This window comes from Coenobita brevimanus, chromosome 84 (assembly GCF_032717465.1).
Source record: "Coenobita brevimanus isolate Jiangsu-jjx chromosome 84, ASM3271746v2, whole genome shotgun sequence".
Classification (NCBI taxonomy): domain Eukaryota; kingdom Metazoa; phylum Arthropoda; class Malacostraca; order Decapoda; family Coenobitidae; genus Coenobita; species Coenobita brevimanus.
This window is the reverse complement of record NC_137037.1, coordinates 46,822,350-46,843,547: the sequence shown is the minus strand read 5'-3', so window position 1 is coordinate 46,843,547 and position 21,198 is coordinate 46,822,350. Positions and strand designations below refer to the sequence as shown.

The 21,198-nt window shown below is 40.1% G+C and overlaps 1 protein-coding gene across 1 annotated transcript; it reads right to left on the bottom strand.

The window, feature by feature from the left end:
• Positions 1-8,006: 8,006 nt before the first annotated feature.
• LOC145410052 (uncharacterized) lies at positions 8,007-20,868 on the bottom strand. Its single transcript, XM_080280266.1, has 3 exons — positions 20,232-20,868; positions 19,831-20,000; positions 8,007-8,177 (listed from the first exon to the last, which is right to left on the bottom strand). The coding sequence occupies exons 1-3, from the start codon at positions 20,866-20,868 to the stop codon at positions 8,007-8,009; spliced, it is 978 nt and encodes a 325-aa protein (XP_080136392.1).
• Between the last annotated feature and the right edge of the window lie 330 nt (positions 20,869-21,198).

Genomic DNA, 21,198 nt, shown 5'->3' with positions numbered 1-21,198 from the left:
AGGCCGCAACTCTGAGACCACTAGACCACGGGGCAACTGTTGACCACCAAACGTTAACCCCTTCAACTCGAGGACAGTTTTTATTTACTTATTTTTATTACTATCGGTAGACAATTTTTTTTTCAGCCAAGGAGAGACCGGTTTTATTGGAGAGGTAATTGAACTCTCTTCCCTTTTCTGTCCAGCTCTCAAATGCAAAAGTTAACTGTTACTCCCTGTCCTTCATGGATGCAACAGGTCAACTCTGGAACTGCCTTTGCTTTTGTTTCCCTCTACCCATGACCTCCAGTCTTTTAAGCGCAGTATGTACTGGCATCTCGAAATGCTGGTATCTTGCGTTTGGCTCTGTTTTTTTTTTTCTTTCTTTCTTTCTTTATAGTTTTCTTGGAGGGAACAATTTTGCTGTCTTCTAGCCTTTGGTTCCTTCTTCCTTGCATAAAAAACCCGTTCCCTGAGGCACAGCAATCCTTATACGTGCCACACACTTTTACATCTCCTGAACCTGAGTAGTTGTTGTTGTTGTTGTTGTTGCTGTTGTTGTTGTTGTTGTTGTCTAAGGTTTATCTGAAAAGTAAACCTGATGGACTACATTCTGGAGTTGCCCTCATGCTGCAGTCCACCAACCTCCTTTCGGGGGTACAGGGAGGAAGCTGAGGGACGTTTCTATAACCGGGCAGAGGGTCGTCCAGGTACATCGGTGCCACCACGTGAAGGCGTCCCTCTCCAGTACCACGCTGTGTATAATAAACTAAATACATACCATCAAGGCGGGTCCCTCTCCAAGCTGTGTATAATATGAATAAATAAAATGCTCGAACCCATTCCTATTTTCGTCTTTAATACGCACACGAGGCCATTCAGAAGAAGCCTCCCCCTCCTGAGCGGCCACTTAAGCATGTCTTCCTCTCCACCTTGAGGGATTGATGCCGCCTCAAGTGAACCTCCTTAGCGGCGCACACTTGGAGTACAGATTAAGAGCAGGGGCGGGCATGGGCGGGGCCGGGGCGTAAGTGGCAGTGAGATGCGGTGTGTTTAGATCGGCTTATCCTTCCTCCCCAGCTCCTCCCCAGCCTTCCCCAACTTAATGGTGGTGTGTGTGGGGAGTGGATGTGTGTATGTGTAGGGGGAGAGTGTAGGGGAGTGAATAGGGATGTGTGTGTGTGTGTGTGTGTGTGTGGGGATGGATGTCTGTGTTGGGAGGTGGATGTTGGGGATGGATGTGTGTGTGTGGAGGGGATATGAGCATGGAGAGTGGATGTGTGTAATGTGGATGTGTGTGTGTATGGGAGGGGATGTGTTTTGTGTTTTGGTGTTTTAAGTGTGTGTGTGTGTGTGTGTGTGTGTGTGTGAGGGGATGTGTTTTGTGTTTTGGTGTTTGGTGTTTTAAGTGTGTGTGTGTGTGTGTGTGTGTTTATTTGGTCTGGTATAAGTGAGAGTGGCAAGTAATGTTTTTCGATCAGTTTCCCGACTCCCCAACCTTCCCCAATTTCCCTTCAGTCCGAGAACACCTTTTTTCATTCTTGCTTTTTTCAGACGATTTTATTCAGCTTAGGATAGATTTTCTTCGAACTGGAGGGGTTAGATACAGCCTTCATTAAGCCCCTCGTTACCAGGTGTCTCTCCTAAGCTGAAGGAAATCGTCTGGAAGTAGCAGGATTAGCAAGAATAAATAACGTCCTATGATCCAGGGGGTTAGATGAATGCCTCCCATCTCTCTCTCTCTCTCTCTCTCTGTCTCTCTCTCTCTCTCTCTCTCTCTCTCTCTCTCTCTCTCTCTCTCTCTCTCTCTCTCTCTCTCTCTCAGCTCCACACCCCACCATCCCCTATTCTTGTTCCCACCCTATAACCCACCACCCTACACCCGCCCACCCCCACCCACAAGCACCTGACAAAGCAATCGAGCCGTCAAGTGTGTGGGCGTGGTTGGGTCGAGGGCGTGGGCGTGGAGGTAAACACAGAGGGCGTGTTAACAACGGGTTATGAGGGGGTGTGGGGTGGAGTGGAGTGGAGATAGAAGTATAGATGAAAGGATAGATACACAGTTCGATAGACACATACAGGTAAATAGGTATAGGTATATTAAAGGTGGATAGAAAGGTAGACGGATAGATAGATAGAGAGGTGGGTGGATGGATGGATGAAGAGAGATAGAGAGAGATAGACATATAAATAGGTTGATTACTGGATATGGACTGATAGATAGATGGACAGACTTTCAGAAGAAGGACAGATGGATGAGGAGAGAGAGAGAGAGAGGGAGAGATGGGGAAGGGGTTTAGGTCAGAGCCCACACTGGCGTCCGTTCCCCTTACCTCGATAATTTACCCCTGGATCAAGTTACGCCAGAATCTTGTTACCGCGACGGCTATGTGATCGGGAGGGGGGCTGGGGAGGAGGGGAAGGGGGTGGGGAGGAGGGGAGGCAGGAGGGGACCGGGGCAGAAAGGGCGGACGGGGGAAATGGAGGTTTGGTGGGTTGGGGTGGAAAGGGTTGGAAATATCGTGAGGGGTAAGAAGTAGACTGAAAGAAAAGGAAAATGAGGGTTGATAAAGACAAGAACTGAGGAAGATGGGAGGAGGAACTAAAGAGTAATGGGACGTGAGGAGGTGGGGAGAGATAGATAAGGATAGGGAGGGAAGGGCTAGAATTTGGGAAAGGATGGGGAGTTGGGAGAGAAGCAGAGTGGTGTGGAATCAGGAGGAAAGGGGAGAGAACGTGAGATGGACCTGATGGGGGAGGGGGAGGAGTTAGGGAGTGACTGAGAAGGTGCGGGAGTTGGGGTGGGAAGGGTTGGAAGAAGGGGAAGGAGGAGGAGGAGGAGGAGTAGACTGAGAGAGAGACAGAGTGATGGAGAAGATAATGGAAAGGGGTAAAGATGGGAGAAGGAACGAAAGGACGAAGCGAGGAGGTGTGGGAGGTGGGAGTGCTGTATGGAAGGAAGGGTTGGAAGGAGGGAAAGGAGGGTGTGGAAGAGGAGGAGGAAGAGTAGGTTAGGAGGGAAGCAGAGGTGGCAGAACGGGAATGGGAGAAGAAGGAGAAAGGGACTCGACAAGGGCAAGAGGAGGTGGGGGTAAGGGTGGGGGGTCAGAGGTGGGAAGAGTTGAAAGAAGCTTAGGAAGTGGAGGAAGTAGAATGTAAGGGAGAGTAAAGAGTGAAAGAAAAAGAGTGACAAGGAACGAATATGGAGCTCAGAGGGAGAGAGAGAGAGAGAGGTAAAAATAAACACTCTACATAATTCCAGCCTACCTCACAAGTGGTTTATTTTTAAGCGTAAGAAATCCGATCATCTGCAGAATAAACAGCAAAATGAAATGTGCACAGAAATATCACCACCTTAGCACACCTTGGCCAATACGACTTTCCCTCAGCTGAATGAAATCGTCTGGTAGTAGCTGGACCAGAATATTAAGGGTGTCTCGACCGTGAGGGATCATAATAATAATAATAATAATAGTAATAATAATAATAGGAATAATAATAATAATAGGAATAATAATAATAATAATAATAATAGGAATAATAATAATAATAATAATAAAAATGATGATGATAATAATAATAATAATAATAATAATAATAATAATAAAAATGATGATGATAATAATAATAATAATAATAATAGCTATTATTGAAATGTGCAATTGTTATTATTTTTGTTATTACTATTGTTATTACTGTTATTATTACTGTTATTGGTAGTAGTAATAGTAGTAGTAGTAGTAGTATAGAAGTAGTAGTAGTAGTAGTAATAGTAGTAGTAGTAGTAGCAGCAGCAGTAAAGTGCGATCACATGTATAAAGATTTTTTAATGTTACTGAATATTTAAAACTTTTCACTAGACAGCTGCTGGACCTTTTATGATCACGTATTTCTGGTGATGAATTATTTTGTGAATTATATTGCTCGTAGACAACTGAAAAAAAAAATATATATATATATGGCCAGATAATTAATCTGCCCCTGCCATATTAAGACCCCAGTTTTACAAGAGGTCTTGCCAAAGCTGAATAAAATCGTCTGAAAATTGCAATATATATATATATATATATATATATATATATATATATATATATATATATATATATATATATATATATATATATATATATATATATATATATATATATATATATATATATATATATATATATATATATATAAAACGTCATCGAAGTGAAGAGGTTAGTGCTCGTATAGCCGTGAAAGTTTGTGTGTGAATCCCTTAGAGTGTTAATGCATTGTCATTAGATCTAGATATTTTTTTTACAAACTTCGGGGAAAAAATAATTCTGTGGTGATTAATTTACTGCCCGCGGCGCTTTAAAAAAAAAATGAATATATGAAGAGATGGAAAGTAGATCTGTATTCACCTTTTTGTTATTATTTATATTTTTAATTTATTTTGTTTTATTTTTTTATTTATTTTTGCTGCCTCTCATTTTATCTTCGCAGCAAATTTGTGTGTACAGTACTCAGCCTAAAACCAAGCCATTATGTGTTACTCTTTTTACTTTATATGGATGTGATGTTCTTAAATAATGAATGATGATGATGATGATGATTATGGTGGTATTTTTGTTATTATTATTATTATTATTATTATTATTATTATTATTATTTATTATTTATTATTATTATTGTTGTTTTGTTATTATTGTTATTATTATTGTTGTTGTTGTTGTTGTTAGTATTATCATTATTATTATTATTATTATTATTATTATTATTATTATTATCGTTATATGATTGTCATTATTATTATCAGAGCAATTTAGTGGTAGATGCGGCACCCACAGTCCACTTACTCGATGCATTGCAATCTCACGTAACTAGACACTAAGTGACAAGCCATGGGCTTTCCTTTAACCCAGGAAAACGCTTACAACGCTGGGTGGTAACCATAGAACGAACAAGTAGACGCCTGGTGGCCTGTTAGGTTACGTCACTTCAATCTGCCGGCCCATTAGGGTTTATATCAGAGGGTTGTTTGTCATTTAGTGCTCATATAGTGCTACTCAGGGCAAAGCGACTGGTCACCCTTAAATGCTGGAGATCATTACTAAATAACAAGCAATACTTGAGTGGATGATGACTGGAACACACACACACACACACACACACACACACACACACACACACGGGTAGACAGAGTGACACAAAAGTTGGAGAGAAAACACTTTATTGTAAAGCATAAATCGGGGAGTAACTCCGGGGCGTGTAGTCTCGTTGCCTAAGAAGACTCCCTAACACCTCTTTCTTAGCGATTTATTTCTGTTTTTGGTATGTTTATATTTTCCTGTGTCGTTTATTCGGTCAGACTTGATATAAAAGTGATATAAATTACGTGCGAAAGAATAATAATAATAATAATAATAATAATAATAATAAGTGTACTAAATGATAGTGTAACAATAAATATAAGAAGTATACTAAGCAGTAAGAGTGTAATAAATGTAATAGTAATAAGTGTTATAAGTAATGATAATGGAATAATAAATATAATAATAATAACTAATAATTTATAAGTGTAATAAGTGTAATCAAATAAATATGCAATAAGTAATAAATGTGCAATGAATGTAATAATAACAAACGTACAATAGATATAATAATAATAATAATAATAATAATAATAATAATAATAATAATAAAAAAGCAACAGGTGTAATAAAATGGTGTAATAATAAGTGGAACAGGAGAAATAAATCACTAACGAAGAGGTGCTAGCAAACCTCCCAAGCGGACGAGAGTATAACCAGTTGTAGTGACAGGAGGCTCCGTAACACCTCTTCCTTGGCGATTTGTTTTCCGAATCACACCTTAGCAATCTCTACCATGTTCTTCGCATCGTTTAAATACTGACATAGCCTCCATAGTAAACATAAAGGAAGATAGCGAAATGTAAGGTGTAAAATAAATCGCTTAGGGACAGATGTTATGGAATCATCAGGGTCACCTGGACTACGACTCCCCAGGTGTGTTATAGAGTGTACTGGCACAAGGACCTCTCACTTCACTATACATATATATATAATTATAAAACAAATATCTTAATGCGTACGATTTATTTACATATAAATTATTTTCCTCGCTATTTACAGCTCTTTGTACAAGAATATGGCACAAATAGGAACTTTGGGAGGCGAAATTTGCTATGGACAGAAAGGCGTAGTAGTAGTAGTAGTAGTGGTAGGACAAGTGGTAGTAGTAGTAGTAGTAGTAATAGTGGTGGTGGTGGGAGTGGTTGTAACTGTAGTGGTGGGGGTGGCGGTGGTTGTAACTAGTGGTGGGGGTGGGGGTGGTATAGTAGTAGTAGCAGTAGTAGTAGTAGTAGTATTAGCCTAGTGGTGGTGGTGGTCGTTGTAGTAGTGGTGGTATTAGTAATGGTAGTAGTAGTAGCAGTAGGAGGAGAGGCATATATGTACTACCCAGGAAGCCGAATCTATCTGTGTATACCATATCATATACCAGACGACGGCTTGGTTGTATCGGGCTGGTTGTATCGGTTGGTTGTATTTGGTTGGTTGTATCGGGCTGGTTTTATCGGGTTGGTTGTATCAGGCTGGTTGTGTCAGGTTGTATCAGGATGGTTAGATCGGGCTGGTTGTATTTGGTCAGTTGTATCGGGCTGATTGTATCGGTTTGGTTGTATTTGGTCAGTTGTATCGGGTTGGTTGTACTGGGTTGGTTGTATCGGGCTGGTTTTATCGGTCTGGATGTATCGGTTTGGTTGTATCGGATTGGGTATATCGGATTGGTTCTTTCTCTGGTCTGCGATGGGGAACCAAGAACCAGCGTCTCAGGAGAAGTACTTGAAGACGCCAAAACAAACAGGAGATGGAGGGGGTTGACTTAAAGGACAGTCAAGATGTACTGAGTCTGAGATGCGAAACATAAAGGGAGTACGAAAGGTTTTGGAAGATCACCGAGTTGATTACATTATTTCAAGGAGAAGTGGATGTTTAAGACGGGCTGTGGATGGCCTGAGGTGGATGCTCGTAAGTGCAAGAAGGAAGATGGAATTGGGTATGGAAGAGGGATACAGAAGAGGAAGAATTTGCCAGATAGAAATATGGGTGATGGTGAATGCACGAAGGAGATATATGGAGTAGAGAGACAAACGTTTGAATGTAGGGTATGGGGTGGTTAGAGAAACGTTTGTAAAAGGAGTATGGAGTAGAAAGAGGAACGTTTGAAGGAGGGGTATGGAGTAGGTAGGGAAACGTTTGGAAGAGGAGTATGGAGTAGGTAGGGAAACGTTTGGAAGAGGAGTATGGAGAAGGTAAGGAAACGTTTGGAAGAGGAGAATTGAGAAGGTAAGGAAACGTTTGGAAGAGGAGTATGGAGTAGGTAAGGAAACGTTTGGAAGAGGAGTATGGAGTAGGTAGGGAAACGTTTGGAAGAGATGTTTGGAATACACTAAGAAACGTTTGGAAAGGAGCTTTACGTAGTGTGGAGAAAGGGTGAAAAGCGGTGTGGATATTTGTTGAAGAATATGAAACTGGAAAAAGAAAAACATGAATATGGATGCCGGAATGAATACAGAAAAAGTGAAAAATGAAATAAAACGAAAATTACAGGAACACCAGATGAACAGATGACGAGGGATGAAACCAAGAGACTGTGAAAGGCGAATGTGGGGGAAAAAATGAACGATATAAAGCTAACTTGAAGACTGGATGATGTCGAGAAGTAAGGTGCTTCGCTGGAGGGACGAGGTGACGAAAGACGAATATATGTGTGAGAAAAAGGAGGGGAACAGACAACGCCGGGGAACGAAGGCGAAGAATGACGATGAGGACGCGAACATCCTAAACAAAGTGCCTTAAAAAAATGTAGAAATAGCTCTGGACGAATGGATAAGAACGAAAGATAAGAGGAACGAGGCCACAGAAAGACGAATATATATCTTGTGAAAATGGAGGGGAAACAGACGACGCCGAACGACGAAAAAAAAGACGAGGAAGACGTAAAGGAGACTCGAAACAAGAGGACCGAAAAAGATCCTAGTGCGCGTCGGCCTCGTTTTCGACATCAAGTTCCTCCTCTTCGTGCTCCAAGACGAGACCTTCTTCCTCGTCCTCGCCCTGCTTATTCTCGGCCTTGTTCTCGCCCCCTTCGTCCTCTTGTTGCTGTCTCTTGTGCTTTGTTCTTCTGTTCTGGAACCAAACTTTGACCTGAGGAAGAGAGAGATGGTGGATGGTTAGCTTTGAACATCGGGTGTAGGGAAGTTATTATTATTATTAGTAGTAGTAGTAGTAGTTGTTGTTGTTGTAGTAGTAATTGTAGTATTGGTGGTGGTGGTGGTAGTAGTGGTAGCTGTTGTAAAGATGAAGGTTTAGATATACAGTAATAGCACCGACACCAAAAACAATAATCATCATCATCATCATGACCCATTTTTTTCACCCTCTGCTTCTCCTTCCTTCCCCTCTCCCTCTTCCTTCCCCGATCCTCTTTCCCTCTTCTTTCTTTTCTCCTCTCCCTCCTCTTTCTTCCAACTCTGCTTCCTTCTTCCCTCCCTGTCCAACCTCATCTCCCCTCCTTTCTCTCTTCCCACTCGTTCTCCCTCCCTCCTCCTCCTCCTCCCCATTCCTCTCTCGCCTCTCCTCCTCCTCCCCTCCCCTCCCCATTCCGGATGTGGGCTGTTATGGACGAGGAAGCAAGGAGGGGAGTAAGTCTAGATCACCCTCCCTCATGTCACTCACTAACTCATTTACTTATCAGACTCACGAACTCTACTTACTTATAAACTTACCCTGATTTATCGACTCATTTACTACACACTTTACTCACTCACTGACTCATTTCACTCTACTTGATCACGTTCATTTATCGTTTACTCACAGTCTAACTCTGAATGTTAATTATGCATACTTGTTAATCCACTAATTATAGTTACTGGTGAATGCATTTTGGTTGATCTGCTTCGTAATTAGTCACAGTAAGTTAGGGATCAGCGAAAAATTAGTAAGTTACATATAAGTACACAGTGAAGAACGTGTAACAAAGAAGAATGAGAGAGAGAGAGAGAGAGAAACTGATAAAACGCGAAAAACCACCATATAACGAACAAGTAACGAATAACGAGAAACGCGTAACTCAAGACCCCATCAAACAGTTCTATTAAGCTTCCCGATTACCTCGATTTTACGGACAATTACCCTGGGATTCCGGCAATACGGTGGAAATCAGCGGGGTGAGGGGAGGCGAGGGGAGAGACGGAGGGGAGGGAGAGAGGGGAGAGACGAGAGGAAGAAGGGAGGGAGAGAAAGGAGGGGGAAGGGAGAGAGAGGGCAGAGAGAAGAGACAAGAAAGGAAAGGGGAATGGGGGAAAAGATGGAGGAGAAGGGTGGAAAGAGAGAAAAGAAAATAGGAAAGAGGGGAAAGAGGAGGAAAGATAGGAGAGGGAAAGAGAGGGGAGAGAAGGGAGGAAAACAGAGAGGGGGGGGGACTGATAGGGGGGTTGGAGTTATACAATATATAAAGTAAAATTAAAAACGATGAAGTCACGAAGGAAATAAAAGTACAAAAATATAAATGATAAATAAGGGAGGTGGAGAAGAGAAGAGGAGACGAGAGGAGAGGAGAGAAGAGAGGAAGCAGAAGAGATGATAAAAGAGGGAGGAAAATGCATAGGAAGACAGGATGCGCTAACGAAGAAGGAGAGAGAAGTGATAATAGAGAGAGAGAGAGAGAGACTGACGTAAGCATCAAGAGACTGACTCAACAACACTTATCTCCTACGTAATAATTAAGACATTGGTAATTATCATGGTACTGGTGGTGGTAATTATCATGGTACTGGTGGTGGTAATTATCATGGTACTGGCGTGGTAATTATCATGGTATTGGTGGTGGTAATTATCATGGTACTGGCGGTGGTAATTATCATGGTACTGGTGGTGGTAATTATCGTGGTACTGGTGGTGGTAATTATCATGGTATTGGTGGTGGTAATTATCATGGTACTGGCGGTGGTAATTATCATGGTACTGGTGGTGGTAATTATCGTGGTACTGGTGGTGGTAATTATCGTGGTATTGGTGGTGGTAATTATCATGGTATTGGTGGTGGTAATTATCATGGTATTGGTGGTGGTAATTATCGTGGTACTGGTGGTGGTAATTATCAGGGTACTGGTGGTGGTAATTATCAGGGTACTGGTGGTGGTAATTATCATGGTAATGGTGGTGGTAATTATAACAAGTGGTAATTTGCACGGTAATGAAAATCGAATAATTATCATTTTCACTTATTTACTTTCTGTTTATTAATTAATTTATTTTTATCACAATTAGGTGTTGAAATATTTTTAAAGAAGAACCATTCATCATAGAAAAAACTGAATGAATCAACCCCTTTCCCGTGGCGATTTATTTTTCATTGTTTTATTTTATTGTTCCTGCTGTTTCCAGACGGTTTTATTAAGCTGGGAAAGACGAATCGTAGCTTAGGGGGGTTCATGATGGCCTTATCAGACCCCTCCAAGTCGAAAACTCTTATCTTAAAGTGAGTTAAAATCGTCTTGAGATAGTAAAAATGAATAATAAATAAAATAAGACTTCCTACTGAGTGGAATTAAGTTGTACGATAAATACAAAGATAAAAAAGAAAGATAAAAAGACAAAAAGAAAGAAAGAAAGAAAGAGAACAAGAAAAAGTGAATTAATTAATTAATTAAAAAAAAAAAATAGAAAGGGACGCGAATATTAAAACAGGAGTCTCGAAAAATTTAAGCAAGAAAACTAATACCGGGAAGTATATCTTGAAGAATAAAAAAAAATTACTGCCAGGAAATATTGATTCCAGCGACACCTAGCATCTCAGCGTTGCAAAGGGGTAATGACTGGTGTTGCAATCAATAAAATGCTGCAACGCCTGTCTCTTATCAGTCCCAATCACAACTATCACATTCTTATAAACAATCCAGCAACGATATCAGTGTACAAATTATATGCTCGTATCTGGATGGAAATTATATGCCGTATGTAAAGAAAATTCCTCTCAGTTTTTTTTTTTTTACAATTATTAAAATAAAAACTTTATCTGTGAAATTTTGGGTGCCATATTTTTAGACGTGACCAGCCATCGAAAACAAAAAATCAGGCGGAAGAATATAAGCTCTGAATAATCACTCCTGTTTTGGAATTATCAGACGAAGGAATATAATAAACTTTGAATAATCTGTTACAATGAGCGGTAAAAAAAGAAATATTATGCTCAGTAAATAACATCTCTCTCGGTAAACGTATCTGATTTTACTCTAAGCGTACAGTTAATGCGTGTGTTTAGATGATCCCCTTTTTGGAGTGTCTGTTGTTGAATTTCACTCTGAATTTGATGTAAAATGTTCGTATTGTTTTTCGAGGTATTATGGGGTTTATAGAATTAGTAGATGTGTGGCAGAATCAGATAATGTTACAGCTCTACGTTCTTTCTTTAGCACTTCTTTGTGACTAGCGTCGTATTCTAGTGCTAATCTATTGTTACAGCCCAGCATTCAAGATGGGGAGATAGCAGTTTTAGGCCAAATTACAGTAAAAGATGGGTTGATGGCAACTTTAGGACAGGTTGAAGACTGAGTGATGGCAATTTTAGGACAAGTTAAAGATGGAGTGATGGCAATTTTAGGACAAGTTAAAGATGGAATGATGGCAATTTTAGGACAAGTTAAAGATGGAATGCTGACAATTTTAGGCCACGTTGGAATAAAAGATGAAGTGATGGCAATTTTAGGCCAAGTTATCGTAAAAGGAGTATAAACAACCCCAAATCCCCACTATCTTATAATACACCCACACCTGTCAGAGAGCGACGAGATAGCAATTACGACCACTGATAACACCTAATAATTAAAATATAAATTAATTAGCGCTGGATAATTAGCCCTAGGAAGCGAGTCTTGATACCTGTGCGAATAATTTTTTTCCCCTCTGTGATTTCGAAATTTTCCCTGATTAATTTTACGGTTAATATATTGGTGATTGTCTGCCATATCTGCTTTTGATTCTTTTAAATATATATTTCTTTACGCTCTAAGGCTACCGTGCTTTAAAATCGTCTGGCGTCATCTGGAGAAAAAATACGAGAGTTGTCCCGACCAGTAGAGGGTTAATGGTGAAAGTATTAACACTCTGAGCCTCCTATGACCCACTCCCAGCTGAACAAAATCGTCTAGCTGTACTCTGGATCTCAGTTTCTGTGGGTCTGATTTTGTTTGGTTTTTAAATTTTGACCTTTTTTTTTTCGGTATTAATTCAAGTTTGCTATCTCTCTCTCTCTCTCTCTCTCTCTCTCTCTCTCTCTCTCTCTCTCTCTCCATTTAACTATCCATCTGTCTATCTATCTATCTCGCGACGCCGGATCTTGGGTGGAGTAACCTCGATTTTAGGGCCTCCTTGTATTTCTGCCCCTACTCAGTAACGACCTCTGTCACACCATCCTCTCTCACATACTCTATCTCCATCTCGTTCCCCTTCTCCTCCTCCCACCTATACCCACCTCACACTCACAGGCTAAGCTCTCCTATTTCTGCAAACCTTGGCCTCAGCTACCTGTCTCTCCATCTTGATTGCTGAGTTCTAACAGGAGATAGGTGCTAGAATATGGCGCTAGTCACGAAGAAGTGCTGTGGAAAGGATATAGAGCTGCAGTGTTATCCTCTGTCACTGAGGATTGGATAAGAGAGAGAGAGAGAGAGAGAGAGAGAGAGAGAGAAGGTGATTAGATCCAGATTTTCCTCCATACTTGACTTTATGATTTTGAATTTTTTACATTTTTTCTTTACCAGTTTTCTTCCACTCCAAAAACTGCTCATTCCAATTCTTCGTGATGCCATATTTTAAGTGACTGCATTTTTCTTGACTACGAATTTCCTTTGGCTCCAAATTTCCCCTTTAATAGATTTCGTTCAGCTAATTCACTTCCATGATGATTCTTTCTTGGCTGATTTATTTAACCAAGTCACGATGATTTATTACTTTTTTCTTGCTACCTCCGGGCGATTTTTTTTTTTTTTCAATTTCTTAAGAGCTGCTGCTAGTGGAAGGGTTAATGAAGGCTATATTTAACTCCCCCCCCCCCCCCCCGTTCCAAAAATAATATCCTAAGCTGAAGAAAATCGTTTTAAGGTAGCAAAATTGAGACATAAAGTACGTCATCGGACTGAAGGGGTTAATGGCCTTTTGTCCCAATATTCTGCATTATATATTTTTGTGACTCCAATTTTTGTGTCCATTAAATTTCCCTGATTTTTTTTTTTTCTTCAGTTTTCCATTATTTCGATTTTCTGATTTTTTGAGTTTTCATTTTCCTCTTTTTTTCTCATTCAGTTTTCCATTATTTCGGTTTTCTGTTGTTCAATATTATTTCGATTCCAGATTTCTTTGTTCCAGTTTCACTTGTTTACATAATTTTTATCTTCTCGGTTGGATGATGCCTTATTTATTTATTTATTTATTTATTTATTTCTAACAAGATTATTTTCAGCTTGGAAAACCTCAAGTGTAGGGAAATAGACAGTAGGAATAATAACTAATTCTACCATTTCGGAAAGTGTCACTCAGGTTAAATAACATCGTCTGAAGGTAGCAAGAATCAAATGGAGAAAAGCGCGTCATAGAACTGAAGAGGTTAATGATTCTGACTCTCCATCATTAATCGTAAAATTTTCGTTTGGTGTCAGCTTCTCAGTCATTCCTGTTTTTCGAGATTTTTCAAGACCATTTTTTTTTTTTTTTTAGTTTATTCACCATTACTTTTCCGGATTTTTAATTTTCAGCGACCTCTTTTTTTATTATTATTATTATTTTTTTTTTTTTGCGAGTACTTGTATTCATGGATTTTAGAATTTTTTTGTTATTTTTTTATTTTCCGGGTTTGCAATTTTCGAGTCCATTGTTTCGGTTTTCCTCAAACTTTGTTTTAATTATTTCAGTCTTATTTTTACTTTTATTTGTTTCTTTCTTTATTTGCAGCCACCAATTATCGTGATTCCTATATTGACGCTGTAATTTCTACGTACTTCCTTATTTCTCGTGATTTTTAAATTTTAGGAGACCGATTTTCCCTGATTTCACCCGATATTTCGATTTTCTTGGAGATTTCACCCGATATTATAATTTTCTTGGAGATTTCACCCGATATTAATGTTTTCATGGAGATTTCACCCGATTATTAGGATTTCCATCGTGATTTCACCCGATACTTTGATTTTCATTGTGATTTCACTCGATGTTGTTATTTTCTTCGAGATTTCAACCGATATTTTTTAGATCCATTTTCCTGTTATTTATGCCAATATTACGAGACTTACTCTCTCGTTATTTCAGCCTTTTTTTTTTTTTTATTATTTCGGCCGATATTACGTAGCTTAATAACCCGATATTTAGCCGATATTAGATATTTCCTTCCCTGATTTCAGTCTGTATTATGGGACTTTTCTTCGTGATTTCAGCCGATATTCTAATATTTACTTTCCTTTGATTTAATCCTGTATTGTGAGACTTATTTTATCTATTTTTTTTTTTTTTAACCTGTATTACGAGATTTATTTTCCTCGATATTTCAGCCGATATTACGAGATTTAATTTATTCGTTATTACAGCCGATATTGTTTTTTTTTTTTTTCTGATATAACGAGATTTATTTTCTAAGCTCTTCTAAGCTCAAAAAGTCTCCCCTAGGTTAGAAAAGTCTCTCCTAAGCTCTAAAAGTCTCTAAGCTTAAAAAGTCTCTCTCCTAAGCTCAAAAAGTCTCTCACAAAGCTCGAAAAGTCTCTCCTTAAGCTCAGAAATTCTCCCTGAACTCGAAAAGTCTCTCCTATGTTCAAAAAGTCTCTCCTAAGCTCAGAGTCTCTCTCAAGCTCAGAAAGTCTCTCTCTTAGCTCAAAAAGTCCCTCCCAAGTTCGAAAAATCTCTCCTAACCTCGAATAGTCTCCCTCTCAGCTCGAAAAGTCTCTCCTAAGCTCGAAAACTCTTTTAAGCTCAAAAAAAATCTCTCTCTAATCTCAAAAAGTCTCTCTCTAAGTTCAGAAAGTCTCTCTTAAACTCGTAAAGTCTCTCTCTAAGCTCGATAAGTCTCTCTAAGCTGAAGAAAATCGCCTGAAGAATGCAGGAATAAATTTCAATAACTAAAATAATCCCTCCAGTCAGAACAGCATCTCCGTACCCGAATATAATCGTCTGTAAAGGGCAAGAATAAACTCAGGTAAGGCGTCATCGTACTGAAAGGGTGTGGGAAACGGGGAATCAATTGGGCGGGATTGTGGGCGGGATTGTGGGCGGGGCGGGGCGGTGGAGAGTGAAATTACGCCCAGTCGGGAGAGGCGAGGGGCGGGCGGGGCGGATTAGCGCCGACTAGGGTGCATGTTGCTGTCGCTTTGGGCACATTTTTTCACTTTTCTAGGAAGCACTGGGTTAGGTTAGTCTTTTTTGGTTTAGCATAGAGATTAGGTTGGATTAGATTAGGTTGGTCTGTTAGGATTAGTATAGAGACTAGTCGATGAGATTAGGTGAAGTTAGGTTAGGTTAATCTGTTAGGCAAATGTTAGTGAAGGTTAACTTAAAATTTTGGTAAATGGAGTAAAAGTGATGATCCAGCAAGAGAAAAATGAAAGCTCAATGCTACCTTTTTTTTTTTTTTTTTTCATATACAGTAGTCAATAAATTCTAAAAAATAATATGCAGTAAAAGTATATTTGTTTGTTTGTTCGTGTATTTATTTGTTTGTCTGTTTATGTTGACGCACCAGGAAAAGTATTCATGAAGGATCTTGGTCAGTTTGTACAATAAATCAGAAAAATATTGTAAGGTATAATTGAATTTTGTCGCCTTTTTTCCCGTTGTTGTTGAGTCTGTCTTTAAAATATTCCATAACAGTTTAGGATAAAAATAAATAAATAAATAAATAAAGTAAACAAACGTACGGTAGCTTTTAAGATCAAGAAAACTTAAGATGATGGTCGTAAAGCATTTTGTTGTTGTTTGGGTTTTTAAAAAAAATGGAAAAATAAAAAAAGCAAAAAAACGAACGTAATTTATAAGATTAGGAAAACTTATGGTTGAGATACAGCAATAAACTGGTAAGGAGGAGGTGCCAGGGAGCCTCCTTGACCCACGGGAATAGGGAGCTAAGGGCACGAGTACCATCCTGACGAGGCAAACAGATAACTAGGGTCGTTTGGACTGGCCCTCTGATACGTAACAGTGGCCACGGATGCTTCAGTGTGTGTTAGTGGAGGATCTTGGGGGCCATGTTCACTTACTTCCTTGAACTTCTTAAACCCTTTCAGTCCGATGACGTATTTTGTATTTTCTTCGGCTATCTCCAGACATATGTGCCTTTTTTCTATGCCGATCAATTAGAAAACTTCTGTATACATAACGAAATCTTTGAGTGAAAATTGAAACTTGCTAGGCTCCATTACCCTCCTTATAACTCGACCAACAACGAGGAAGGAATTATTTTTTTAATATGGTTTTGTTTATGTTGCTGTTGCTTTCATAATGACGCTGAAAAATACTGGGGATTAATATTACCCTTCGAGTAAAAATAAAATTCATATAGTACAGCTCTCCTTGCTCTATTTTTACTCCTGTTGTTACGCTGCCACAATATTTTTAATGCAGTCTATCAGTCTATATTATATGCAAGAATGTAGGATCATTATTTATTTTAACTTGTATTCTGATCTATACTTCAGGCAATAGCACTTAGGTTTTTTTTTTGTCTCACGAATAAAATCGCTTGATGTGACCTGGAAAAAAAATGCTAGAGTTGTATCGTCCATGAGAGGGTTAGTGGTAGCGGGAAAACAATCTCTCTCTCTCTCTCTCTCTCTCTCTCTCTCTCTCTCTCTCTCTCTCTCTCTCTCTCTCTCTCACTCTTTCATTTATTTCCTATATTCCGAGCGCGGCATCATTTATTCACCGATAATTGGACGTGAAAACTTGAAAAATAGTTAGTAATCTTTACATTAATTATTTTCTGAGATTTTGAATGTAGTATTTAACTCTACATTAATTTATTTTTTATTCTTAAATTTTTTATTGATAATTAATTTCGTTTTCTTAATTTATTTTTTAATCCCCTCAATGCAATGATTTTTTTCTTTTCACCTTTTATTTATTTCTTTAATCTTCTTTTTTATATTTTGCTACTGACGTATTTTATTCAGCTTAAAGGCACCTCTAATTCCTCCAATCCGATGATATTTTATTTTTTTATTTTTTTTTATTTATCTGTTTATTTATTACCTCCATGCAATTTTATTCAGCTTTAGATAGGCCTCTTGTAGTGAAGGGGTTAATGAAGACTATCTAACCTCTCCTGCTAAAAAAAAAAAAAATGACCGGAGATAGCAAGACGTAATATCCAAAATACATCATCGGACTGAAGGGATTAATGAAAGCGATGTCTAACTTACCCCCCCCCCGTCCCGTTTCCAAAATCTCATTACTAAAAAAAGGTGTCTGACGGTGGGAAAAATTAATAAAAAAATAATAATAATAATAATAATAGGCTAAAATTCTTATTCATTATTCTGTGATCGTTTTCATTTATTTAAGTCTATGATGCTTGAGCCATTTGTTTTAACCCTCCAAAAATCTTATTACCTTTTATGTATATTTTCTTTCTTTCTTTCTTTCTTTTCTTATTAATTAATTTATTTATTTTTGGCTTGCTATACCCAGACGATTTTGTTAAACTTGGAGACTTTTTTTTTTTTTCGAACTAGAGGGATTTTATATATATAGGCTTCATTTAAATAATTCACTATTCACATGCCTGTAAAACTGAACTGAAAAAATCGTCAGGACAGCAAGAATCTTTCACGTACTCGAGCTGAAAGGGTTTTATCACAATTACCTTTGAGATAATTATTTAGTGTCGTTGCCAGATTTACCTTCATTATTCAAAACGACAACTTTGATTTTTTTTTTTTTCATGGATCATTGCTTTCCTCGTGACTGTTTCATATTATAGTATTTATTTTTATTTATATCTCTTGGGCTTGTGAATGTTATATAGTTGTAAATATTGTACGGTGTATTTTCAGACTTCTGTGATGTATCCAATAATAATAATAATAATAATAATAATATCAATAATAGTAGTAGTAGTAGTAGTAGTAGTAGTAGTTAATGATGATGATGGTACAGAAATGGTACAGTAATTATCAGCATTTAATGGCACTAGTAATCAGCATCCCAGTATCCCACAATTTTATTCCTTTGAAATTCTTAGGATCCAAAAATTCACTTAAGAATATTAATTACGACGATAATGAACCCGTGACCATCTAACACAAAGACGCTTTTTTCACAACTAACACATTGCCTAAGTGAATCGCAAGATAAAATCAGGAGTGGACTTACGAAAAAAAAAGAAAAAGTATTACAACGATGTGTGAGATCAATCCAGCCTATTTTGTGGTATAGCTAGGGGTAATATAGCAAAAAAAATATCCTTCTCTCTCCCCAGTCTCCCATTCACCTGAGCTCACCTGAGAGATTGAGGAACTGATATGCTATAGTGCGTTTGTTCTAACCTGGCGATGATCCCTAACCCCCTCCAGCTCATCTGATGGCCATAAGTTGTCAAACTGGAGGGTCGATTCCTCTGGTAACCAAGGAGACTCATTCCTACCTCGTAACAAAATCTCGCAACTTTTTGAGGAACCCACAACTTAAATATTCAAGTGTTGAGAGTGAGACCATTTCCTTCAGCTGAAAAGAAACCGACTACTACTACTACTATTACTACTACTACTACTACTACTACTACTACTGCTGTGGCCTCCGCTACTACGCAACCATTTCTACTGTAACTACGCTACCACGACCGTATCCCTCCCACCGACGTGTTGCGAATCGAACGGCGCTGTGACCACTACTGTCATTACCGTGGTACACTCGGAGACAAAAGTGTGCCTGCTGTTCCACCCCTTCTCCTTCACACTGTCCTCTGCTGGTTAATGTTCCTAAGCTGAGAGAGGCATCCTGTGTTTATCAGCCCATAGATGATGATTTTTTAATGATGGGTCAGGGAGGACAACGATGAACCTGCCCTGTTTCATATATCACAGTGAAATAGTGAGAAAGTTTTTGTCCCAGACCGTGCAGCTAACAATAAAGTGCCTCCACCTATTTTTTTATTATTTTAAGTATCACTGTAACTTGATTTCTGTGGTCGTATTCTAAGTGGCTTTGAAGAATCCCTTGCATATCTACATCAGCGATTTATTCTGAAGTAGTCTTTCAATTTTAATCTTCTCATATTATTTATACATTTACAGCTCCAATAAAAATTTGCTTCAGTAAGTTACAAGAAAATTAAATAAAGGAGTAACAGGCATTATAAATCGCTAATGGAGAGGTGCTACGAAGCTTCCTATATGCCATCTGAAATACAGCTCTGGATCACTACCAAACAGCTTTACTTTTGCTGCTACCACTGCCACTGCTACCACTACACCCACTACCACTAACCCTGCTCTCTCTGTACCTTACTACCATTGTCTTATGGTTTTTTTGCTCCCCCTCAACCCACCTGTATTTCTGAGAGGCTGAGGAACTGCGCTACCATCACTGCTACCACTACGGTTCTCCTACACCCTCCGCGTCTCTGACATATTTAATGACTGAGATAGTTGTTTCCTCCACCACTATCACCATCACTACTGTCACTACCACCACTACGACTCCCACCCATCAACTTGTGTATCAGATAAATCCAGCAACTGTACCACTCGCTTCCTCACACAGGTCCACCATGTATTACTATTACTAAAACAACTACTACTACTACAGTCCCCCACCTACCCACCTGTGTCTCTGAGAGGTTAAGGGACTGTGCCAGCTGCTTCCTCTCTGCGCCCACCACGTACTGGTTCTTCTCAAAGGCCTGCTCCAGCTTCAGCAACTGGCTCGGACTGAACGCCGTCCGAATTCGCTTCGGCTTCCGGAACGGCAGCAGGAACGTAGGGAAGTCCGGACCTGCAGAGCACAGCCGAGTCACAAGCCGTCAGAGAGCGGGCAATAAATAACCTGACTGGACAACTTACTGCTAGTGGGATGACAAGATGAATATCGCTACATGGCGTTTAATTTTACAGTGTCGGCCAATATTCTTACATTATTTAACTACCATTTCTCACACCAGCAGCTGGGGGCCTGGCTCAACCTGGCCAGTACTGTATATGTATTCAGACATACACACACACTCACCGCCGGGGAAGCCTGGCGGGAAGATCCTGCCGTGGCGGGAGAGGAGCCAGGGGTAGAGGGGGTAGTCGCGTGGACAGGAGGTTGGTGGTAGAGGCGCTCCCAGGGGCGGCACCTGCCCCTGCGCCAGGAGGGGGTGGGGCATGAGGGGCGATGGCAGATGTGGCGGCATGTGAGGGGCGCCCAGCGGCAGCAGCTGTGGCGGCAGCGGCACCCCTGATCCGGGCTGGAAGTGGTGTGGGGGCAGGGCTGTGGGGCTGAGTGGAGAGGGCGCCTTCTTCTCCTCGTCGTGGTGAATGGTGGTGGGTGAACGTGGTCTGGGTGATGCGAGGGGCGAAGCTCGGTGGTGGTGCTCTTGCCGCGCCTGCTGCACTCGCAGAAGCTGTTCCTTTAGCAACTGGTCTCTTAACTGTTCTCTCAGCTGCTGCTCGCGGGCCAGGAGGAACTCTCGGGGTAAGCACAAGCTGCCCAGGTCTCGGTGTGGCTGATGGGGTGGGGACTCTGGTAGTTTGGTGAGACCGGGCGGCGGCGGCGGCGACGGCGGCGGCCGCTTATCGTCACCGCATCCTACCAGAGATTCTATGGAGAACCCGAGGCGAGGGCGTGTGGGCACCGCGGGCGTGGGCGCCTGTGGCATCATGGAGGCTGCGACACACGAAGCGGACGACACACTTAGAACACACTTGTGCCACAACACACTAGCACGGCCACAGCACTGAGTTATAGCAGGTCCAGCAACACACACCAGGTATAAACAGTCTCAGGGTCAGCTCACCAGCGGTTCACGTGGACTTATACGGCAGCCCAGAACACTTCCACTCCTTTTACGTTGTTCCCTCTGTTCTTATCGCCATTATGACCCGGCGTGGTCAATGATTGGTCAATTAGCACCCGATTCTCTGTTATTGCTTCTAATAGTGAACGCTCATTGGTCCTTTGGAGAGTTCAGCTCCACCCTCGAAGTATGAGA